The sequence below is a fragment of the Lycium ferocissimum genome, chromosome 7 (assembly GCF_029784015.1).
Source record: "Lycium ferocissimum isolate CSIRO_LF1 chromosome 7, AGI_CSIRO_Lferr_CH_V1, whole genome shotgun sequence".
NCBI lineage: Eukaryota > Viridiplantae > Streptophyta > Magnoliopsida > Solanales > Solanaceae > Lycium > Lycium ferocissimum.
This window is the reverse complement of record NC_081348.1, coordinates 36,546,976-36,569,982: the sequence shown is the minus strand read 5'-3', so window position 1 is coordinate 36,569,982 and position 23,007 is coordinate 36,546,976. Positions and strand designations below refer to the sequence as shown.

The window sequence follows — 23,007 nt, the reverse complement described above, 5'->3', positions numbered from 1 at the left end:
TTCTATTTCAGATTTAATAGGCGTTTAGGTGCTTTTTCAGAGTTGTGCACAGTTCTGAACTCTGAGTATGTATGCAAAGTATGCCTCTCATTTTTCTGGCTATTAATTTCTTGTCAAAAAAATTGTTGTCTCCAAACAAGAGTAGAGATATCAGTATTGAACTTGGTTTATGATTTAATAACTTACTCTTGTTCCAAACTTCCAATTATATGGCACTCTTTATTTTAGAAGTCAATCAATTTTTCCTTAACTATGCCTTTTGTAACTTATAAATAGTTTTGATTTTTATATTTTAAGTATTATTTAAAGAATTATGAAAACCCATATTCACATCACACGGAATACTAGAGTTCCGTATTATTCCGCCAGTTGGAATTTTTCCCTTAAAATAAAAGTAGATTCTCAAAGTGTTACAAATATTGGAAATTATTTTACTATTACTCACATTTATTCCATTAAGATAATACAGTATATTTTAAATAAACTATTTGCTATTACTCATAAACCATCCCTGATCATCTATGAACCCCCATGAATCTCCCTTCCTTTTGTTTCTTTTGGTTAGGACTCATTACTTTAGTTTTAGATGTATCAAGTTTGGGATGTCAAAACTCAAGAGTATATTTTTGGTCATCAATGATCAAAGGAAAACTGTTTAAATAAACAAAAAAATAAAAAACATAAAATATCTTTAGACGACTTTACAAGTGAAGCCAAACACACACAATGATAGTATTATATTATAGTGGTAGATAAAAGAGGGTGGGAAAGCGGGGGAGAGAATAGAGATGGGAGAGGAAAAGGTGAAGAATGAAGCGATTGAGATAATGGGAGTGTTTCAAGTGCTTCCTCGTCTCGTTGTCTTCGATCTCGATTATACCCTTTGGCCCTTTTATTGGTAATACTCAATCTCCCCTCGTCTACTTTCTTTTTTAATCACTTTCCCCCAATTTGCTGATGTCCAATTTTGACTTTCTTTTTTCATTTTCAAAGATTTGCTTCAAGGAAGGAATACTAAGTAGAGTTTATGTCCTACTTTTCCAGCCAAGGGTGTATGAATTGATTGAATTTCTATGTTTTCATTTGGTTTAATAACATGCTTGCTACAACTGCCTCTATATTTCAACACCCTGTTATTTTGCTTAAACTTGGTCTTGGTTTATTCATAATTCCATTTGTGTCTGCTTTCTTCTTTCAGTGAATGCCGCTCCAAAAATGAAATGCCATCTATGTATCCTCAGGCCAAAGGTATCTTACATGCCTTCAAGGACAAGGGAGTCGATGTTGCTATTGCCTCAAGATCACCCACTCCAGATATTGCCAACGCTTTCCTTAACAAACTCGGGATAAAATCAATGTTTGTAGCCCAGGTGAGATGCTGGAAATCTCAGCATCTCTTTTCATTCTTCTTTTGATGCTATAATAACATTTATTGATAAAACCTATTTCCGTTAGTATTTGACTTCCTTGCCTCCCCTCTTTCCATGGTCGAGGAGTGGGACAGTTGGTTGGAAGAGAGAAACACAGATAAAATAATAGGTCCATAACTATGTTGTCCATATGTTATGGGATGAAGAGTTTAATGTCATAGAAAATGAATGATGCTTTAAAAAGCCCCTCATGACCAAAAAATAAAACTACTGGTAAGAAGTTTTTGATACAACTATAACAAAATGCTGCAGTTCGATTCAGGGCTTTTTGTTAGCTAGTTTTTAGTTTATCGGAAATAGAGTTCATTAGTCCAATTTCAGAAGTGTTTCAACATAGACATTTAGTGCCCAATTTCACTTTTCAGATTGGCCCTGCATATACATAAAATATTTACTACTGTATGTTATAGTTTGTTGATTACTACATTCCAACTTGGTTTGTTAAACATTTTCTGGGAAATCCAGACTCAGAAAGCATTTTCAGATTTGTAGTAAGCCACATTCTAGTCTAATTGGCTGGTGTTGCCATCTTGGTGGTTTGGTTGGTTCTCAAATCACCTTCTATAAATGGTTAGGAATGTACTTAAGACGAACTTAGTTTATCTTGGCATTTGGGGCTAGGAGAGATTAAATAATTTTTGCTTTGTTGTGGGTGAAAATAGGATGGTATAAAACTCTCTAAATATTGTTAAATCAGGTAACGCCTTCTTTAATTCGCACTTGACCCACTTATTTAAAGGTGTGTCCATATTCAGCTATGACACTGAATAAACTTGGAGACAAGATGTCTGTTGGACATGCGGATTCACATATCTTACAACCAACTTTGTCCTCTACTGGTGGAGGAGAAGTAAATATTTTTATAGCTTTACAACCGTCATCATCATCTTGGTTCCATATCTAGTATTGATTTTTTTCTGAAAAGTAATCAAGGTGGCGTTCCTCTCACATATCAAAAGGAAGAAATTTCAGACTGAGGTGCCTTGGCTAAAATGGCCATCTAGCAATAAGCATAGGATTCTTGTTCACCTTATGATTGGTGGCTTAACCCAAAGGAGGGACCCAGGTATCTAGGCACGTAAACCAGCAATTGTCTAAAACAAGTAGTCATGAAACGTTTATCTTTATCTGTTATCAACACTCTGTAACAATTGATATGCTCACTACTTTCCTTATAAACTTATTCATCTGTGGACGACTCACCAATTACCTATACCAACCACTTCCTGGAGATCTTATCTGTTTGCCACCTCTATGGGACCTGGAGAATTATGATAACTCAAAGGTATAATAGGCAAAGCTCATCATTCCAGGGACCTCTTAGGAAATTCTGTTGACGTTCCCTTCACCAAGTGTCATGTTCTTTTCCTTCCAACTATCCACATTAAATTACTTCATCATCCTTGTTCTTTCCTCTATTGGTCTCTACATTCCATCCTCCATGTCGTTATATCTTTTACTGACATGACTATTGAATTTCCAGAATTACCTGAATGCTAGTTGAGGAATTTGAACTTTTAGAATTCTATTTTGGAGAATGCACTCACTCTGTTGTTACCATCTCAAAAAAACCAAAAAAAGAAAAAGAAAAAGAAAAAAGAATGCACTTACTCTTTTAGTTCTCTAACCCAGGACTTGGAAGTCCTAGTTTGTCTTCAGGATTTCTTCTTCAAAGTCACATGCTTCTCATGGAATGTGCTACTGTAAAATTTTGAACTTGCAGAATTCTAAAATTTAGTGATGATGATAATGCGTGAAAGTTGTGGAATTCTCTACCTTGGAATTTGAAACTTCTGTTTGTTCTTTTCATAGTTCTCCTAAAACTTCTGGCAGGAACATCACTACAGAAATCGTACTGTCCTCGTCAGGCTACTTGTAGACTAATTTCCTCGGACTCTTCGAAAGTGTTACTGCACTCGCGTCGGATCCTCCAAAAATACACTAATTTTGAAGGATCCGACACGCACCCAACGACATTTTAGGAGAGTCCGAGTAACATAGCTTGTAGACACCATATTCCCTAGTCAACTTCTTGCCTTGATAATGTGCTATCCTGAAAAATTTCCCAAATTACCAGAAAATTCTTTTGTATATTCAGGTGACAGACTCACATTTGAAACAGAATTCTCACTTTTGAACCAGGTGCTTTTGTCTCTCTTCCCTTTGGCACGAATCTCACTTCCAGTTACACACTCCTATTTTGGTTGTTTTCATTTTCAGTAAACTATTTTTATTGTAATTTACTTTTGAAATTTAAGATTTTCTTATGCATCTTTGACATGAGTTATGCTTAATTTTAGGCAAAACTGCACGAGTTCTGTGTACTTCACTAAAAGGTTAGAGCCTTTTTTTTTATCAATAAAGCTCAGAACCTTCATTAGTTCTCACTTTCAAAACATCACCTGAAATTTCTCTTTGTTTACATTAAGCATTTGACATTGAGTTGGAAAATGGAGAATGATTCCTATTCTTCACATTTCCATGACTCTTTTTTTTCTTTGAGAGGTGGTGGTCTTGGGGTTGTCGGCAGAAAGATAACTTTGCTTGTTGCAACACATGATAATCTAAGATCTGCATCTGTCCGAGTAAAACTCTAAAATGCTCAGTTTCATGATTAGTCCCTCTATATTCATTTTTTATCTGGTGCTGCTTACCGTGTGAGGTCATCATCATACTGAATGCTTAGTGCTGCAGGAGATATTCTCCAGTTGGACGCATAAGACGGAACACTTTCAGAAAATCAATCGAAAGACAACGGTGCCCTACAATGAGATGTTGTTTTTTGATGATGAAAATCGGAATATACAAGCGGTAAGATCACTCTTTGCGAATTGTGTCTGCATTTCAGTTGATTCAAATAATATCACTTGTCGGTCCAAATTAAAGTATATGTTACATGCAAATCATATAGATCCACATAGTAAGCTAAGGAAGTATTTTTCAGGTTTCAAAAATGGGTGTCACAAGCATATTGGTGGGCAAAGGGGTAAACTTAGGGGCTTTGAGGCAAGGACTCTCTGAATTTGTTCAGAAAACTGCTTCAGTGGAAAAGAACAAAGAACGATGGCGCAAATTCTCAAGAGAATCGGGTTCATCCAAAAGTGATACACAATGACGATTTAGCAGTCGCCACTCGCCAGCATAAAAAGAAAGGTAATTGTTGGGACGTCAGCTGCACTAGCAGTCAAGACTATGGCCCAATCCTGTATCAATTCATCCTTATCTGTTCTCATTACAGGATCATTGTCCAAGTTTGTTGTGTTGATACGAATGTTATTGTTGTATGAATATTGGCACTTTGAACTTGTTCAATAGACAGGTTTCCTATGATGTACAACACTGGGGATATTTTGAAAGCATATTCATTCACCATGAGAAGTAAAAAATGCCATGCAAGTCACTGTAGTTATCGTTTTGATAATGCATTGTGGAATACTGTAATATGCATACTGAACCCACTGACCATAATTCATGGATTTCTATCTATAATTGACCATAGGGGAGTCTCGTTTTTGCTGAAGAGCGTTTGTAAGCTGGAGGAATAGATTCAAAGAGCAACGCCATGATGCGATTTGTAGTCGTGGAGTTATTACCGCCATGGCCGTCACCATGCTGGTACATGCATTGTGCCATTCTTGCTAGGCTCATAGCACACTTAACATATATCTTAGGGAAGGGGTGTCGTGCTGTGTCATGAGCTTCGTTCATTTTCTTCCATGTCTGGCTAATCAAAACCCTAATATGTTGTCGAGCCTCTTCTTCTGAAGCTTTAGTTTCGTTCATGTAACATTGTATTGATTTAGGTACATCACCCCTTTTCAACTCGTCCTGCATTAAACAATGGAAAGATTAGTGTTGGTAAATAAAAATAAGCCCGATAACTTTCTATGACATGTTAAACTATTGATAGTACCGATGATGTTCCTAAATCATTGGCGAGCCGCAAAATCAATGCTGAGCAACGAATTATGTCATGGTAATTCTCCAAGTAATGCAAAGCCTCCTTGTTTACAGGGTTGGCAACGAGGAAATATGCATGTACTAATATTACTGGAGCTGTTATCGAGATCCAGGCATTGTCCATGTATTCTTCCATGGTTGGGGTATACTGGCTGTGGTACCACTTTGCTTCTCTCAAGTATGAATTGCACAAATTTGTCCACTGAAAATTTGAGTTCACGCAGTAGCATTATTCACTAGGTAATATTACATATCGAGTTTAACTCATACGCACCGACAGTGTTAAGAATTTTTACACTATCATGTTAGCTGCTTGTAGCAGGTAACTTGTCATATTTTTCAAAAAAAGGGGATACATTTTAGAGAAAGAGGAAGTTACCGCATTTCTTAGATATGGTAAAATGAAAATGCCATGCTCTTCAAAAGCATCGCCAGCCACTTCGTTAATAAAGTTGTCGAGTGCAAAATAGCACATCTTCATAATGTCTGGGAGTTTATCCAACTCGTTGATATTCCACCTGAAAATAATATGAACAAGCAATAAAAATTAGTTGGTAAGTATATATATACATATATATATATATATATATATATATATATATATATATATATATATATATATATTTTTTTTTTTTAAACATTGTTGACAATTGGAAATACTAGGTATTTATTAATTACCTTTGGATGGCATCAGTGAAGATTTGTAGTTCATCCAGAGTACCAAAAACATCATAGACATCATCTATTGTGGTTACTAAAGCATTTACTTTTGTGGCAATTCTTCTGAAGTATCCATATGGAGGAAGGAAATTTACTCCGACTGTCCAAAAAAAATTCTCCACCAACCTATCTCTACCAAATGGCAGATTCTCTGCTAAGCATGTTTCCTTCCACCACCTATTAATTTGTTCATGAAATGAATTTAAATTATGATAATAGAAAAGCCAGTTTATGCAGCTAAGGATAAAAAAAATACATACTAAGAGTCGGTGCAATTCACAATTGACCACGATTTATATATTTTACTACGATTTATCATTTTGTGTTTAAAAACTGGTGTTTTGTAGTGCTTTATATGTACTTTGCAAATTTTGTTACTCCATGACTTAGGTCAGAGTACAAGGGTGGAAGTGAAGGGCTGCGTATCGGTCGGTTCGGTTCGAGTTTGAAAGTTATCGGTTCAACTTATCGGTTATCGATTTGTAGAATTGTTAAACTGTTAAAGAGCCGTTAAGATATTGGATAATGGTTATCGGTTAATCGGTTGTTGTTTCTTATCGGTTTAACCGTTAAGATTTCACACAAAAAAAATTGCAAGAACTTTGGGTACTATTGTAGTCAACTGCGTAAAATTTGACCTGGTATCAAAAGAGAAAAATAAAGATAAATTTCTAAACCAACTAATCGAAGAAAGATAAGTTCCTTAGTCATCAACCATGTACACCATCACTGGAATTATCTAGTGTACAGGGAATAGTAATATTAAAAAAAGGACAATTTTCAGAAGAATACAGTACAAAAAGAATAGAATCAAAATTTAGAATCCATTGAAAAAACAAAGAGTAGCACTTTCAGTGGGAAAGCTAAAAATAATCTCACATCAATACCATTGACATGTCCTGATGATATGAGAAAACAAGAAAAATGGTTATGAAGTGGAAATTAAGTGAACCCTAAATCTAGTCAAGTGACTTAATATATGGAAGGGTAGAATTGTAATTAAATAAATGGTTATCGGGTTATCGGTTCACCCGTTAACAAAAATGGTCAAACAGTGACCCGACCCAATAAGCCAATAACCACAGGGCGCCACCCGATACCCGAACCAATAATTCATTAACACGAACCATTAACCCAACAACTCAATAATCAGTTCGGGTTATTGGTTTAACCGTTAATTTGCATAACCTTAGGTGAAACTATGTCTAACTCTAGGACTCAATTCAAAAGTCACTCACGTTTTTATAAGCAAAAAATATATTTAAAAACTAGATTATTATATGTCAAAACTTTTTATACAAAAAGATATATGAAAAATTATAGTAAAGTCAAGATTATATCAAAATATTTTTTAGTAATATCACTTTTCTCACTAAAATAGAAAAGTGACAAAATTATTTTCCGTCACAATAATATTTTGAACATTATAATAGATAACAGTAAAATAGCAAAACTAGTTTCTATCAAGTTGGAAAAATTGAACTATGGTATGCGTTAATATTTCAGAATTTGCAATTCAAGCCCGAGGCTAATTCAGATTGGATCGGCCAACACCTCCCAAGCTTCAGGAGCTTGACAGTCCAAAAAGTATGTCTATTTAATTATCATGATCCTGTCGAACTTTAAGTTGCTTGCTAGTTGTATCTATGTCCTATTCTATTCTCTAAATCCTTTTGTCGACCCTAGGATAGATACAGCTATTTCTTATCTATACCAAACCTCAAATTTGAGGCTTGCCAGATTATATGAATTGGATATATGTAAATATTTGCAGAGGTTAAAACCTTTGCGAATTGCAACTTTTAATCTCCGCAAATTACCTGTTTTTGTGGGTATCCAACTCTCGATTATATTTTGAGGAGGTCAGGTTTTATGTCCGCTTTGTTTTTTGTATTTACTTTTGTATTTTAATATACAAGGTAGGGATCAATGTCAAACTTCCGCCACCCCAAGATGGCTTTAATAAAAAAATATGACAAGAAGTTTAAGCACCTAAATCCAGATCTGTCCTTAATTAGATTCATGTCATCATGTCGTGTTAGCTAGGACTTATCATCATTTGGAAAATTCAAGCAAATAAATACTACAACATACCCAGTGAAATCTCACAAAGTGGGATCTGCGAAGGGTAAATTCAAGCAAATAAATCTTGGACAAAATTGCAAAATTTGATTTCTAGAGTAGCTATTACCTTGACACATATTTTAAGTCCTCAACATGAGCTGCTTGAACAATGTTGAAGTCAAGGCTAGCCAGCTCAAGCAAGAAAGGGATCATGTCTTGTCTTTTCTTGTAGAAATTGATGAACCACCTTGCCTCTAATCTCAACATCCTCCAATGCAATGGAAGCTCCAAAGCATGGTGCACTAACTCAGCCAGATTTTGATCCATATAATTTTTATTTTCCAAATACACTCTAAGGTGTTTTTCTGTCAAAGTTCTTGCTAACTCCAATTCATTTTCACCTTCTGTTGCAAGAAATGAAGCTTCATACAAATATAGCATCCCTTTTGTATCCTCAGTACAATGACCAGCTGCCATATTGTCATACAAACCATCAAATATTTCTGCAACCAAAAACAAGATTATATTTGGAATTGTATGATTCGACCTCTGACATGGAGAAACTCAGACATTTGCACAAATGGCTTTTTTTGAGACATAATTTAAAAATCTATCCCCCGTTAGTCCAGCGGGCTAAAATTGTGTGCAAAAAGAAAAATACATCAATGCGAAATCTAGTCACCAGGCTAGTAGGGACATAATTTGACGGGTGATCAGCCTAAAAAAATTGGTGCAAATAATCCGAGAAATTCCCGTAGGAAGCTTGTCCCCTTTAGTGGATTATATGCGATGCGAATCTAAATTAGTCGAGTTAACTAGGGGATGTTAGCTACTAGATGTATAAAGCAAAAATAAGATAAAAAATAAAACAGAAGGAGCGAGAAAAATCAAAATACTATAACACACCTTGTGAAATGTTAAATCCATGTTGTCTCAAGAGTCTAAATTCAAGAGCTTTAGCATACAAGTGATCTCTTTTGCTCAATTTTTCGCTATTTTTGCCATATATTATATTCATAATGCTGTATATTTCATCTTCAAAGTGATAAGATAATCCAAGCCTTTGCAAATTATCGATAATCTCCAACTGGTCCAATGGCTTCATGTTACGATCATTAAGCATAATCTTGACTTCCATTTTCAGTTCATCGCGGCGTCTGATGAAATTCTCACTCTACATAGAGGGAAAATAAGAAGAAATTTAAAAGATATATGTCGATTTAATCAATAATATACTCCAGCTTATAACGTAGTTAAATAATTAAGTAGCTAGAGAGAAATGTTTACTGAATATTGATTCTTCAATGATTGAATATGAGTATAGTCCCAAATAGAAGGCTGATAATTTCCAGATCGTCGAATACTGGGGCCAGCTTGAGCATTAGAAATGCCGGATTTTGGAACTTGTAATGTCCAAATAAAATTTGGTTTGGTAATAATTGATGCAGAGATGATTGTGGCCATTGCCATGTCCAGTTATGTCGACTTGCCATGTGTGAGAGGCATTCGAGTTTTTATAAGCGTATTGAAGGAAAATATTATATTGATAAACTCTATGAATGTCTCTCTACAATCTCCCTAACATAAAATAAATAGCAGCAACCCTATTTATAATAGTATAAGACCTAATTTAACTCAAAATAGGAAAATCTATTCCTATACTAATTTGACTATAAATCCCAATTAGAATTTTGGTTTCCTACAATTTTGAATTATTATTTCCAACATTCTCCCGTAATTGAAAATTGTATATCTGATTCTTGATGCACTGTCACCATCTTCCAATTGTTGAAGCACTTATTCTAGTCCATCAATTGTTGAAGCACTTTCTCTTCAACCGTCACTCATATATTTCGATTTGTTGAAGCCTTTCTCTTCAACGCCCACAATCGTTGGAGCACTTTCTCTCCAACATTCCAATTTGTTGATGTACTTTCTCACCAACCTTCAGTTGTTGAAACACTTTGTCTTCAACCTTCACAATCGTTGAAACACTTTCTCTCCAACATTCCAATTTGTTGATGCACTTTCTCACCAACCTTAAATTGTTGAAGCACTTTCTCTTCAACTTTCACAATCGTTGAAGCACTTTCTCTCCAACCTTCCAATTTGTTGATGCACTTTCTCACTAAACTTCAATTGTTGAAGCACTTTCTCTTCAACCTTCAATTGTTGAAGCACTTTCTCTTCAACCTTCACTCGTTGGAGCACTTTCTCTGCATTTTTTTTTAACTCACTTCTCCAATTTGTAGAGAAGATCGTTCCTTCCTCTTGTGCAAATTTGTTTGCACCTTTTTGAAACCTGCTATGTTTTTTTTTTCAATCATTCTCAGCATGACTGTTTTTCACATGCATATTATTGGCCTGGTGTGTGCCACAAAATCATTGGCCTGACGGATGGCATATATGGCTTATAGCCGCCCGCAGGCAGCTGAAGCTCTTTGATTTTTTACCAGGATCGTAGAAACTTTGATACCAATTTGAAGGAAAATATTATATTGATAAACTGTATGAATCTCTGAATGCTCTCTACAATCTTCACAACATAAAATATATAGCAGCAACCCTATTTATAATAGTATAAAACCTAATTTAACTTAAAACAGAAAAATCTATTCCTATACTAATTTGACTATAAATCCTAATTAGACATGAATTAAAATATCAAATCCTAACCGATTTTAGTTTCCTACAATTTTGAATTATTATTTCCAACACATATGAGGTTAGTGTTAGGATCGAAATAATCAGTTGTTATGCAGAAACTCAAACTTTGAAAGATGATAAATAAGATAACAAAAGACAAATATACCAAAAGAGACACAATAATTTAATGTGATTTGATCAATCGACCTACACTATATAATGGAGATGAACCAGCCATTATATAAAAGAGACTATGAAATCGAGAGAATAACCTCAGTAGATTCACGGGAAAAAAGAGATACACACAAGTGGCACGGTAACACTTGTGTCTAGCTCACAAATTGTCCCACTAAACAAGGCTCTCAAACCCCTTAGGGCTGCGTTGCGGATGCTACCGAGTGAGAAGAAAGGAACCTTAGTTTCTAGAAGTGCAAAACCTTATCCTTCAAGAAAATTATGAGAAATTTACACCAAACACTTAATTAGCACTAATCAATTAGCCATAAAACGTGTCTTTGCACTGTTGAAATGAAAAAAGTAGTGTAGTGCCCTTAATTTCTATTTTGCATATAACTTGGAAAGATTAGTAGATTTTATCTAGTAATGATGATTTAGTTTGCGTATGATATATTAAAGTCTGATTAGATTTGATGAACATTCTATCGGAAAGAAAAGAGCACAAGCCACAAGGCAATCTAAAGGAAAAGGACTACGAGTAACTGTACATCTATAGTACTCATGTTTCACGTTTGACATGACTATACGAATAATTGAATAGCTGACTTCACAATCTTATTTCTTTTAGATTGCTTTGCATGATTTTGGTAGTCATCAACTTCGTAGTTATTTTATTTTTTAAACACTATTCAAATCTGCTTTTGCAATTTTCTGGATTTGTCACAATCCGAATCTAATGTTACAAGTGTCATTTTTAACTATATCTCTGCACAACCACCGTTTCACCATATCTATTTTTTAAATTTTTTTCTTATCATAATTGTAATGGATAACCACCGGCAAAGTATGCTGGCAGATCTTATCTGATGATGACAACATTTATGAAAATGAATCAGTGCTGAAGTAAGATCAAAACTACTGTTCCCTAAGAACACCTCATCTAGCATTGCCTAGATTACCTCCTTTGATTGAAAAATAATCTCAAATTCATCCTACACTACTACAGTTATTGTAGAGAAAAATTTATGCTGTCATCCTTAGAATTAAGTGGTTAACTCTAGTTGTGTAGTATGAATTTGAAGCTATTTTTCAATCAACGGATAAATTATTGTAATTTAACCTGTTTTAGCAAATTACCTAATTGATTTCCATTTACTAATTCCATTTATTACGGTAAAACATTACTAGAAATAGAGATTTTTCCCACCGACATTCAGTGCTATAGAACATGATTTTCCCATCTCATTTCCACTGAACCAACTCTTTGGGAAAACGCATGGTAGGAAACAGATTTCCATTGAAACGCTCGGAGAATTTCTAATTTTTCTGTATGAAAACACTACTATTTAGATTTTTTCCACCAACATTTAGTGAGAAATAGGCACTGAATATTTTTTTCAGTGGAAAATTAGTGAGAAAATAGAATTTTTTTAATAGTGAAATAACTACATCGAAACCAAAATTGTACTTAAGACATTGCCATCTCAGTCAACTACAGAAGACCTTGCAATGAATCTATGGAGGTTTTTAGCATTGTGTGTTTATCTCAAATTAATTATCACATCTTTGTGTAGGTTATGAAAGTCGCAAAGGATGTCCATTAGAGCAAAAATAATTACTCAAAAGAGAAGAAGTTTGTTGCAATGGATGAGTAAAGTTCTCAAATGGTCACTCTAAGCGAAACAAATTATAGAACAAAGTTATTTAGTTTATTTGTATCAATAAAGTCACTCAACTGGTATGTTATATTTTAAAAAGTTATTGATAAGACAAAAATACATATATAAATTAGTTGTTATTTAATATTAAAATTTCTTTGTTTTATTTATAGGAGACACCATAATTTTAATAAATAAATCAAAATAGCAAAATCAAGAAGAAGAATGAGAAAAGAAGAAGAGGGGAACAGAAAGGTGCAGCAAAATGGAAAACAAATTGTGCAAGTTGCCCTTAGTGTGGGACCCACAAGAAAAAAAGAAAAGCAAAATCAAATGAAGAAAGAGGAGTACCCGCAACTTACCATTTTGGAAAGCCCTGCTCGAAGTTGGAATTGGAATGTATAGCTTGCCAAGTTGGAGAAGTTCATATTAAAATTAAAATAATATTAATAATAAAGAAGGGTGTAAATGAATGAAGAGAAAATAATTGTGGGGCCTACGTTTGGATTTTGCAAATTTGCAATTTCTCAAATTGCCAAAATCAAGTGCCTGAAGCAAGTTGCATAAACCAATCAATTTGATTGGCCGAAGAAGTTGGAAATCATTTCTGTAAATAGAGGCATCCTTTTCCATTTGAGGAAGACGAATTCAGAGCGGATCAAAAAGTAATGGGAGGAGAACTGCAAAATATATTGTTCCTTTCTTGATTCTACTATTTCTTCAATTATTTGATATTGAAAATTATTCTAGTTTCTATTTTTAATTAAATAGCGAAATTATTCTTCTTGAATATTTCTTCTATTTTCTTATTAATGGATAAAAATATTTCCATGAGTTATATTAACTCCAATATGGAGTAACTTTCTTTTGTGTTGGAAAAATGACGGATCTTGATATTTCTATATAATAGTAGATATTATTCTTCAATTTCACATGTTTGAGCGGAAGCTTTCTATTTAATTTTTATATGTTTTACAGTTAGATGTTATTTTATTTGTTAATGTTTATCAAATTTATACTACCAATTAACTTGTTACTAATTATGTAATCGAGAGAGGCGGAAGAAGTAACATAGTTAATTAAATTGATAGATGTTAACATTTATTTAGTGACATCTATCTCTTTTATGTATTTTACACTTATTTGTAATCGAGAGAGGGAATAGTGTATTGATTAGTTATAGCAAGTAAGGTAACGAAAGGGACTTACTATAAAGAGCATGTTTCGGTTCAAGCATATATTTCTAGTGTTTTAATATTACTATTTTGTTAATTAATTTGTATAACCGAGAGGAGTGCGATTAATTCTTCAACTTAGGTAATAATATATAAATGTAATCGAGAGAGGCATTTATACATTTATGAGAAATAGAAATTGAAGATTAAAGAATTTACTTTATAATAAGAAATATCAAGTGAAGTCAGGATCCCAACACCTTTTATTATATTTGTGAAAAATCAAAATATATCTCCATTACTCTATTTGCGTATTTTTAGTTTATTAACTCACAACTCAACTCTTTCTGATTATCTCAAATAGTAATTAAAACAAGAAACGTCTGTAGAATAGATAAACCAATCTCTATGGGTTCGACATCTTTCTATACTATTATTTGATAGAGTACGAGTTAAAATATATATACGCCAAACACTCGTCAGTTATTAAGGTCAAAATTACTTATTGGCATTTTAAATTCTAATTTATATTCCATGTAGCACAGTAGCACCCAACTAGTAGCCTAATAATAATATTTACTGAAAACATTTACTTTCGGATCATTTTTTATCTCATCAAAACTATAGAGTACTTATCCATCGGGGAAGCTACTAATAAGAAAATCACAATTCAAAACACAGTGTTGTATTTGCAAACTTAATTAAGTTTTTTCTATCTCTATATAATAAGGATGTACGAAGATAGAACACTGAATTACGTTTTCAATGAAAGTGTTTGTCCATCCTACGTATAGTATCTATTATTTTACATCATTATTAAATAGAGAAAGAGAAAAAAGTTAATTACGTTTTCCAAAACATACAACATAACTTTCGATATGTCATCTACCATTATTGGGTCATTTGCACTTTTTTTGCTGTGATGCGTTTATATTTTTGAATCATAATATACCTCATAGTTTCAAAGAAAAAAAAAAGTGGAAAGAGATAATAAGAAATCATGCAATTTTTCACTATTAGTATATGAATCATAAGTGACATATTACAAATTAATATTCTCATTTCTTGGATTAGTCTTGAAGTTCTGAGACTCAACAATTTCTATAAATATGTAAATACAATCAACTATTATTTCATTAAAACACACCTTTTCTCGAAGGATTCCATTTCTCCAAACAAATTCACATTCAAGAGAAGTTCTCTCAATTGGTCATCTTTCGTTTTGGGATATCCAGTCTTTTGATCCCGTTTATGAAAACGGAAAAAAAAAAAAAAAAAAATATATATAACTGTAATAATGCTTATCACAATGTGTTTGCTTCATTTCGATTATCAGTTTAAATACAGTTTTAGTATCATTTTTTAATTAGTTTCCTTACTAAAATGAATAGGTTTTCCAAAACATAAGGGTACTTGATCATTTTCAACTTTCGATTGGAGTAGTCATCTACCATTATTGGGTCATTTGCACTTTTTTTGCTGGTCTTCTATTTTTGTCGCTCAAGGCAAACAACTTTTTTCTCTCAAATCTCAATCTCTCAATTATAGTTATTTTGAATAATTAGTCACTTTATATTTCTCTCAAGTTTATATTTTTGAATCATAATACCTCAATAATTATGCCCCACTTAAGACGGTATGACCCGCTAGACATAAGTTCGATCTTTAAGGGCAAAAATTAAAGACCAACACATTTAAAGGTCAAATCGTGCAATTTTTTCACTATTAGTATATAACTTGGAAAGAGAAAAGAACGTTTTTTCTGGAAACTACAATGGCTGTATGGTAGAACATTTGGACAATGCAATATTGTTATTCTTCACATTTGCATTATGTTATTGTCGGTGTGGGGCAAAAATGGGAATGAAGTAAAGATGACACCACTAAAGACTGAAGTTGCAGCAAATCAAACAAATTGGTGGTGCAAAAATATGATCCAGAGAAGCAACAAATTTATGTATCCCCAAAATGCGCAATAAATACAATCTTCTCAACATTATTCGACTCGTCAAAACTGCAAAAGCACAAACAATAAAACACACACCTCAAATTTCTCGAAGGATTCGTTTGAATATGACTTTCACCAATATTCTTTTTCAATGCCAAATTCACATTCAAGAGAAGTTCTCTCAATTGGTCATCTTTCGTTTTGGGACATAGAGTTTCTTGGTTGGTAATACATATAATTTTTCAACAACCTTCATACTCGTGACCAAGTCTAATGAAGCAAAAGAAAAAAATAGGAAAATATATATAACATTATGTACATACAGTGATATCTACCATTGCATAAGGAAGAACTGCAAATTGGAGACCATAGAATAAGTAGTAAAATAGCGATTGGATTAGATCGGAGCGACATAATTAGACTCTTTATTTAGGAGAACATAACCATGACCGAATATGATGTGGAAATTAACGCAAAATTCTAAATTTAAGGTAAAAAAAAAAAAAAACTAAAATAAGAATCTACTCTTCAAAAGACACTACTTAAATTAAAAGGATTATATATACGACTAAAATATACTAAGAATATACTTATAATATATAGTGTATATATATATATATATATGTTTAAATTATATATTTAGGTATATGTAGTATATACTATATAGTGTTAACTAGATATGATTTATGAAAAATTATGTGCTAATCAATGAAGTAGCAAGGAAGTGTTAAAGAGAACATAGGTGCACGTTTCAACACATTATCAATTGTATGGGTAAGAGGTGCCATCCTTTCAAATGTGTTTGTCCGTACCTGGAATTGAAGTGTGAAAGAAAACATAAAGAGAAGAAGCAAAAGTGGGGCATCTTGTAAACAGGCCATTATGCATGCATGTCAGTTAATAGGTGAATAATATTTTTTTCTTTCATAATCGTGATAATTTGAGATCTTAACACACATAATTTATATTTTCGAGGACATAATCATGTCGATATTATTCCTGCAAAATAAAAACATTTATTAAAATAGTAAAAAAGACATAAAACTCACATAAGTAATGAATCACAATCAAATCTATATGGCAATTAAAATATCTTTTCAGAATTTGATTGTATTCCTCGATCAAATGAAGTACGAAATTAAAAAATAAGACCGTGCAAAACAATGACAAATCATATCCATGATTAAAGTTTTTTTTTCTTTTTCAAAGACCCCAAAATAGTTTTTCGTTAAACAAATACAAGAGTACAATTTCGGAAATGATCCATATCACTTTTGGTATTCACGAACAGATCGTGGTGGCAAAATCGAACCATACAGCATGCAGAGACTTCCCTGTCGACCCATTTTACTTCCTTGTAAGTTGTACCCTCTCCGCTTGCCTTCAGTTAAATTCCGAGCAACATACTCAAAATAATAAAATATCAAAATTGATACTTTTTTGTATAAAAACATAGCAAGAAATTGTAGCGGGGGTAATTGGGGGTAAGGGACGGTTATATTAGCGGTTTAGGTACTCTTTTGATGTTGCCAACTTGTGGGTACACATGCACGAAACTATGTATGATACGGTTTTCAAACCATATTATCGTAAATGCTTTTAGAAATAAACCGTGCATGTGTGTTTGTGAGTTAGTGGGGGTAATTGGGGGAAGGGAGGGGGGGGGGGGGGGTAAGAGACATGCGGTTAGTTTTGTTCTATTTAGCTTGTTTTTGTCTCTTTTTTGTGTTTTCTATTTTCTTTGTCTATTTTTAAATTAAGATACAATTGTCGTTGTGTTTATAACGTCATAAATTCACCATGCATAACACATATAAAATTAGCGTTATATATATAAGTGTGTCATATAAATTAGTCAAACGTGTGCATTGTGTTGTCATTCAGAAACGTCATAAATCCACCATCCATAACACATATAAAATTAATGTTATATAAGTGTGTCATATAAAGTGGTTAATCACGTGCATTGTGTTGTGTGTCTGTTTTTTTTTTTTTTTTCAAAATTAGTCACGTGATATATATATATATATATATTTAAAGGAAAACTGAGTTGAAGTTATCTTTTATTTTTAATTCAAAAAATTTATCTTTAACTCTTTTGATAATAGATAGATTATTATTATTATTATTATTATTATTATTATTATTTATTATTATTATTTTTTTTATTTTTTTTGTATATGAAGATATTTTTAAATTGAAATTCAAAAACAATAACTAATAACTAATTATTAACTATTTTTTGTCCTAAAACAACCACTATCATAATCCTACGCTGCCACTTGTCACAATCTTATGCCAAACTATCCTCTTTTTAATAATATATAGATTTTGTATTTTGAGTTGTTATTTTCTCATTAACTTTATTACGTCTCAAATACACTACTGTGTTTTGAGTTGTGATTTTTTTATTAGTAGCTTCCTCGGTGGACAAGCACTTCCTAGTTTTGATGAGACCAAAAATAATCCCAAGTAAATGTTTTCAATAATTTTATTACTAGGCTACTAGTTAGGTTTAACGTGGAATACAAATTAAAATTCAAAATGCCAATAAAGATTTTCGGCGAATGTAGTTCATAATCTAGCAATAGTAATCTTTTAAGATATAACACACAAGTTGAGACGCTTTATTGATACAAAACAAACAAAGTAACTTTATTCCATAATTTCCTTAAGCGACCATTTAAGAAATTTACTGAATGGATAATACACCAACGAGAAAAACAATCTATTGACAAGGCAAAACAAGTAAGTAGAAAAATTGGAATATGACAAAGGAACGAAGTATTCTATCGAGATAATCGTGATTCATCTTCAAAAATACATAACTTCTAATCTAAAATGAATTTACCAATGATATCTAAACAAAATTACTTGACCTTGAAGACTAAAGACTAGTTTCCAATATTTTAAACAGTAATTTAATTTGAAATTTGCTACAGCAAGTTAGATTTTTTTTTTTTTTTTTAACCAAAGTTGCAGAGTACAAAGTTTCTGGCTCGTTGCAACAGGGAACGAGCTGGTGTTGCTACGCCGTAAAGTGATTTTGGCAGTGATCACTTTAAGGCATTGCAACGTCCTCCTCTTCATAGGCAACATTTTAATTTAGTCTATGAATTTAATCCCAAAACTAAAAGTGTGAAGTGCTGAAGAATGATGTGAGGCAGAGCTTTTTGCTTTTTTAGATATTGAGCAGTTAAGACACTGTGGAATTATCCTTTTTGCTGAGAGACCCGTTTTTTACTTTAATCATACACACTAGTAAGCACAGTGGATGCTCCACTACTATGGAATTATATTGTGATAGGCTCAAAGAGTAGTTTGGTGATCCGATCTCTAATGTGGGAATTTTGAATTCCATGTCCATCTCCATGCTGGTATATGCAATGTGATGCTCTTGAAAAATTTAACACAATCCCAATGAATTCTTCAGAAAATAGCATTTCTTCCCTTTGGTCTTTGTTCATCAGTTCCCACGTCTCTTTTATCAAAAACTTGATGTGTTTTCTTGCCTCTTCTTCCGAAGCACCCTTCTCATTCATGTAACATTGAATCGACTTGGAAACATCACCCCTTTTCAGTTCTTCCTGAATTAACAAAAGCAAAAAAGAACAATGAAACAAATGGAGTACACTAAATTAAGTTTATCTTAAAATCAAGAAATAGTCATAAATTTTATGTGAGAGGAATTAAGGTATGAAAACGTACCGATGATGTCCCCAAATCATCGACGTAGCGATTAATAGTAGCACACCGACGAATTATGTCAGGATAATTGTTTAAGGATTCCAATGCCTCTTTGGTAATTGAACTTGTGACAAAGATGAATGCATAGACCAATACCAAAGGAGTTGCAATTGAGATCCAAGCATTATCCATGTACTCTTGCAGTGTTGGCATATATCCATTGTAGTACCACCTCGCTTCTCGTAAGTAAGCTTTGCATAAATCTGCCCACTAATTAACAACTTGTCTCAATTAATAGCGCAAATAAATGGATTTAATTGTTTAATTTGTGGTTTGTGGGGGTGGGGTTGTGGGGGAGGGAGTCAAAGATCAATATTGCATGGATTCAATGCTTTCAATTAAACCCAACTTTTTTTCCACACACGTGTATGAAAAATCACTATTTTTTAAAAATAACTATTAGGTTCTGAACCCTTGAAAAGTGAATTGAGTTTAATGTCAAAATCTGACTCTCAAGTTGTCATCAACATGATTAACAACAAAATGAAGATCTCTTGGCGAATGAAGCAGATTATTAGTCATATTATTAACCTCTCTAAGAGTCTCAACTGTTCTTTTGCCCACATTTATAGAGAGAGTAACATGGCTGTGGATTATCTTGCTAACCTTTGGGAAAGGAACAAAATGTACAGAAATTTTGAGAATGTCAACTCTCTTCCTAAAATGGTTAAGGCTATTATATATCAGGATGGATACAGAAGGCACACCAAAATAAGTAATTAATCTAAACAAGGAGGACTCAGTTTGTTATTAATGATGGTAGCTGATAATGCACATCTAATAGTTTTAACTACTTTGTATAGATGACTACTCTCACTCTTGACTTTTTTTTATCCCTCCCTCCAGGAGCTTCCTCCTTTTGCTCCATTAGTGACTCGAACCCACAATCTTCAAGTCGGAGATAGATGGTGCTTACCATCTGAGCAACCCCCTCTTGTCCTTTTCACTCTGACTCGAATATTGTTATCCAATCCAATAGTTATCAATTATCCCCTAAGTACCTAAGAGTGATTAGCTACACTCTTCCTTTTTGTATAGAGGCTAAGGTTTATGTCCTCCTCATTGTGCTACTTATGTTTGACAAATCTATCAGTTGGGGTTGTGCCTAAACCCCACAATCCACCTTGTATGGACTTTTGCTGGAAAAAAAAAACAAGTTTAATGCCAAAAATTTTAATGGTTGAATCCACCAAATTTATATATTGCTTCTGCCTCAGAGATGGGGGATATGGGGAAAGAGATCAGCAGATTGATGAAATTTGAAACTAAAAGAAGGGAATTAAAGATTCTAGGTAGAAAGAATTTTACTTGTTTTGTGAGGTAAGGTAGGACATTGATCCCTTGCTCTTTGAGAATATCATACGCCATTTCATTGGTAGAGTTGAAGAGTGCAAGGTAACATAATTTCATATAGTCTGGAAGCCGCTTCATTGCTTTTATATCCCATCTGAATTTATATTACAATAAACCAACTTTTCACATGACAAACAAGACAAGAACGATAAAGAAAACTAGTAGTAATGACAGAACGTAATTGCGTCCTTAAAGTTACTGACCTTTCAACGGCATCAGTGAAGATTTCCAACTCATTAAGAGTGCCATAGACATCATAAATATCATCCATTACTACAATAAATGCAACGACCTTTGTCAACATTCTTCGGCAGTAGTTGTGTTGAGGCTCAAATACTAACCCAACTGACCACAAAAAGTCTTCCACCAGTCTATCTCTTGAAAATGACAACTTTTCTGCCAGACTTGTGCTCTTCCACCACCTTTACATTACATGAAAATAAATGTTGTATGAGAGTAATTATTTTTACATGTTTTAAGTACGTCGTAGGCTTGTAGCAATAAATATACCTAAGGAGTTTAACTTTTTATACACTGACATTGTAATACCATCAGATCACCTAAAAGATATCTCACCTTGACAGTGTTCTCAAATCTTCTTGGTGTGCTGCTTGAACAATGTTGAAGTCCAACTTAGAGAGCTCGAGCAAGAGGGGATTAGCATTTGACATTCTCTCGTAAATGCTAATATACCACTCTGTCTCTAATCTTGGCATTGTCCAATGTCTTGGAAGTTCCAAGGCATGGAGGACTAATGCCACCATTATATTGTCTTGATCACCAGGATGATTATCAACATAATTCTTAAGATGTGCCACGGTGAATGTTGTGGCATTTTTCAAAGTGAATTCAGTTTCAGTAGAGAGAAACGAAGCTTCATACAGTTCTAATAAACCTTTTGTGTCGTTACAAATACTCTGCTTCAGATTGCCATTCTCATCCCCGAAATCGTTCAATATATCTAGAACACAAGAAAATAGAATGGTCAGAACCTAAAATGTTGACTTATATGCTATTTCTTACATTGTAGCTTGCACCTGAATTATGTAGAAGAAAATATCTTTTGAAGTTTGGATTACTAATGAATTGTTCCTTCGATAGATTCAATGTAAATTCATATGGGGCTTAAAAAAATAGATGCCCTAAAGCCAAACATCAGATCATGAAAGAAGAAAAGATTGTCAAAAATAGTATAGTACCTTGGGAGATATCAAAACCATGTTCTCTCAAGAGTCTAAATTTCAAAGCTGTGGAGTGTAATGAATCTCCTGTGGCTGCACTACTCTGGTGTATAGTCCTCAAAATTTGCATAATTTCATATTTGAAGTGGTAACTCACTCCAAGCCTCTGTAAATTATCAATGAGCTCCAACTTTTCCAATTCATCTGATGATCCCTCAACCATCATCATCATCATCAAATTCTTCTTAATTTCTGCCTTCAGTTCGGTAAATCGCTTCATATACTTCTCTCCCTACGCAACACATTTACAAATGATCAGCTCAAATATGTATTCAGGTAACTGTTCGAATGATAATACAACTATGTATATTATGCATATTATTGAATAACAAGAACTTTTAAAAAAAAAAAAAAATACTATACCACATAATCATTGCCTATGGACTGAATAAATTGAAAATCCCACATGGTAGGCTCGTAATTCCCTGAACGTCTAATTGGGTTTCCATTTGAAGATGAAAAATTAGCGGAAATATTAGCAGACTTGTGATTAAGTGATGGTTTAGTAATCTTCATGAGGCTAGCAGGTGTAGAGAGACAGAGTGAGGTGACAGAGGAAAAACAAGTACAATATGATGTTGGTCTTTTGGAGGTGGTAATATTGGGTATCATAATCCCTACATTAGTGAATATTGCAACCATTTTATTGATTCAGTTCAATGCGTGTGTAAGAATGATTTTTTAGATAGTTGGAGCCCCAAGCTATCTGCCATTTAAATAGAATCTAAATGATATGTATTTACTTCCTATTTTTAGTGGATGAAACAAGTCCATGCCTTACTAATTAGTACTAGTATGGTATACTTTTTGGACGAGACGAAAGAGAAAAGCAATAGGCCACCACGGTACACACTTAGTGAAACATACCTTCTCACAGTTTCTTCCTTT

At 33.3% G+C, this 23,007-nt stretch overlaps 3 protein-coding genes and 1 long non-coding RNA gene across 7 annotated transcripts; 2 read left to right on the top strand and 2 right to left on the bottom strand.

Moving 5' to 3' along the window:
- Positions 1-765: 765 nt before the first annotated feature.
- LOC132064728 (uncharacterized) lies at positions 766-4,830 on the top strand. Its single transcript, XM_059457821.1, has 4 exons — positions 766-898; positions 1,199-1,370; positions 4,125-4,241; positions 4,375-4,830. Exons 1-4 carry the CDS (start codon positions 789-791, stop codon positions 4,543-4,545), a joined length of 570 nt encoding a protein of 189 aa, XP_059313804.1. The 5' UTR covers positions 766-788; the 3' UTR covers positions 4,546-4,830.
- LOC132064726 (terpineol synthase, chloroplastic-like) lies at positions 4,595-9,730 on the bottom strand. Of its 3 annotated transcripts, none has more exons than XM_059457818.1 (7): positions 9,462-9,730; positions 9,081-9,348; positions 8,302-8,677; positions 6,069-6,287; positions 5,770-5,908; positions 5,344-5,592; positions 4,595-5,258 (listed from the first exon to the last, which is right to left on the bottom strand). In XM_059457818.1, the coding sequence occupies exons 1-7, from the start codon at positions 9,642-9,644 to the stop codon at positions 4,914-4,916; spliced, it is 1,779 nt and encodes a 592-aa protein (XP_059313801.1). In that variant the 5' UTR covers positions 9,645-9,730; the 3' UTR covers positions 4,595-4,913. The 3 variants fall into 3 exon arrangements, with proteins under 3 accessions (XP_059313801.1, XP_059313802.1, XP_059313803.1); XM_059457819.1 differs by having other exon boundaries at positions 8,302-8,644; XM_059457820.1 differs by lacking the exon at positions 5,344-5,592.
- Positions 9,731-18,353: 8,623 nt separating this feature from the next.
- LOC132064725 (uncharacterized) lies at positions 18,354-19,101 on the top strand. Its single transcript, XR_009416614.1, has 2 exons — positions 18,354-18,854; positions 18,916-19,101. It is a non-coding gene; the product is annotated as an uncharacterized LOC132064725 (long non-coding RNA).
- On the bottom strand, positions 18,938-23,007 carry LOC132064721 ((R)-linalool synthase TPS5, chloroplastic-like). 2 transcript variants are annotated; one of them, XM_059457815.1, is made up of 7 exons: positions 22,987-23,007; positions 22,078-22,351; positions 21,455-21,839; positions 21,082-21,300; positions 20,834-20,972; positions 19,487-19,735; positions 18,938-19,365 (listed from the first exon to the last, which is right to left on the bottom strand). In XM_059457815.1, exons 2-7 carry the CDS (start codon positions 22,337-22,339, stop codon positions 19,072-19,074), a joined length of 1,548 nt encoding a protein of 515 aa, XP_059313798.1. In that variant the 5' UTR covers positions 22,340-22,351; positions 22,987-23,007; the 3' UTR covers positions 18,938-19,071. The 2 variants fall into 2 exon arrangements, with proteins under 2 accessions (XP_059313798.1, XP_059313797.1); XM_059457814.1 differs by lacking the exon at positions 22,987-23,007 and adding an exon at positions 22,483-22,884.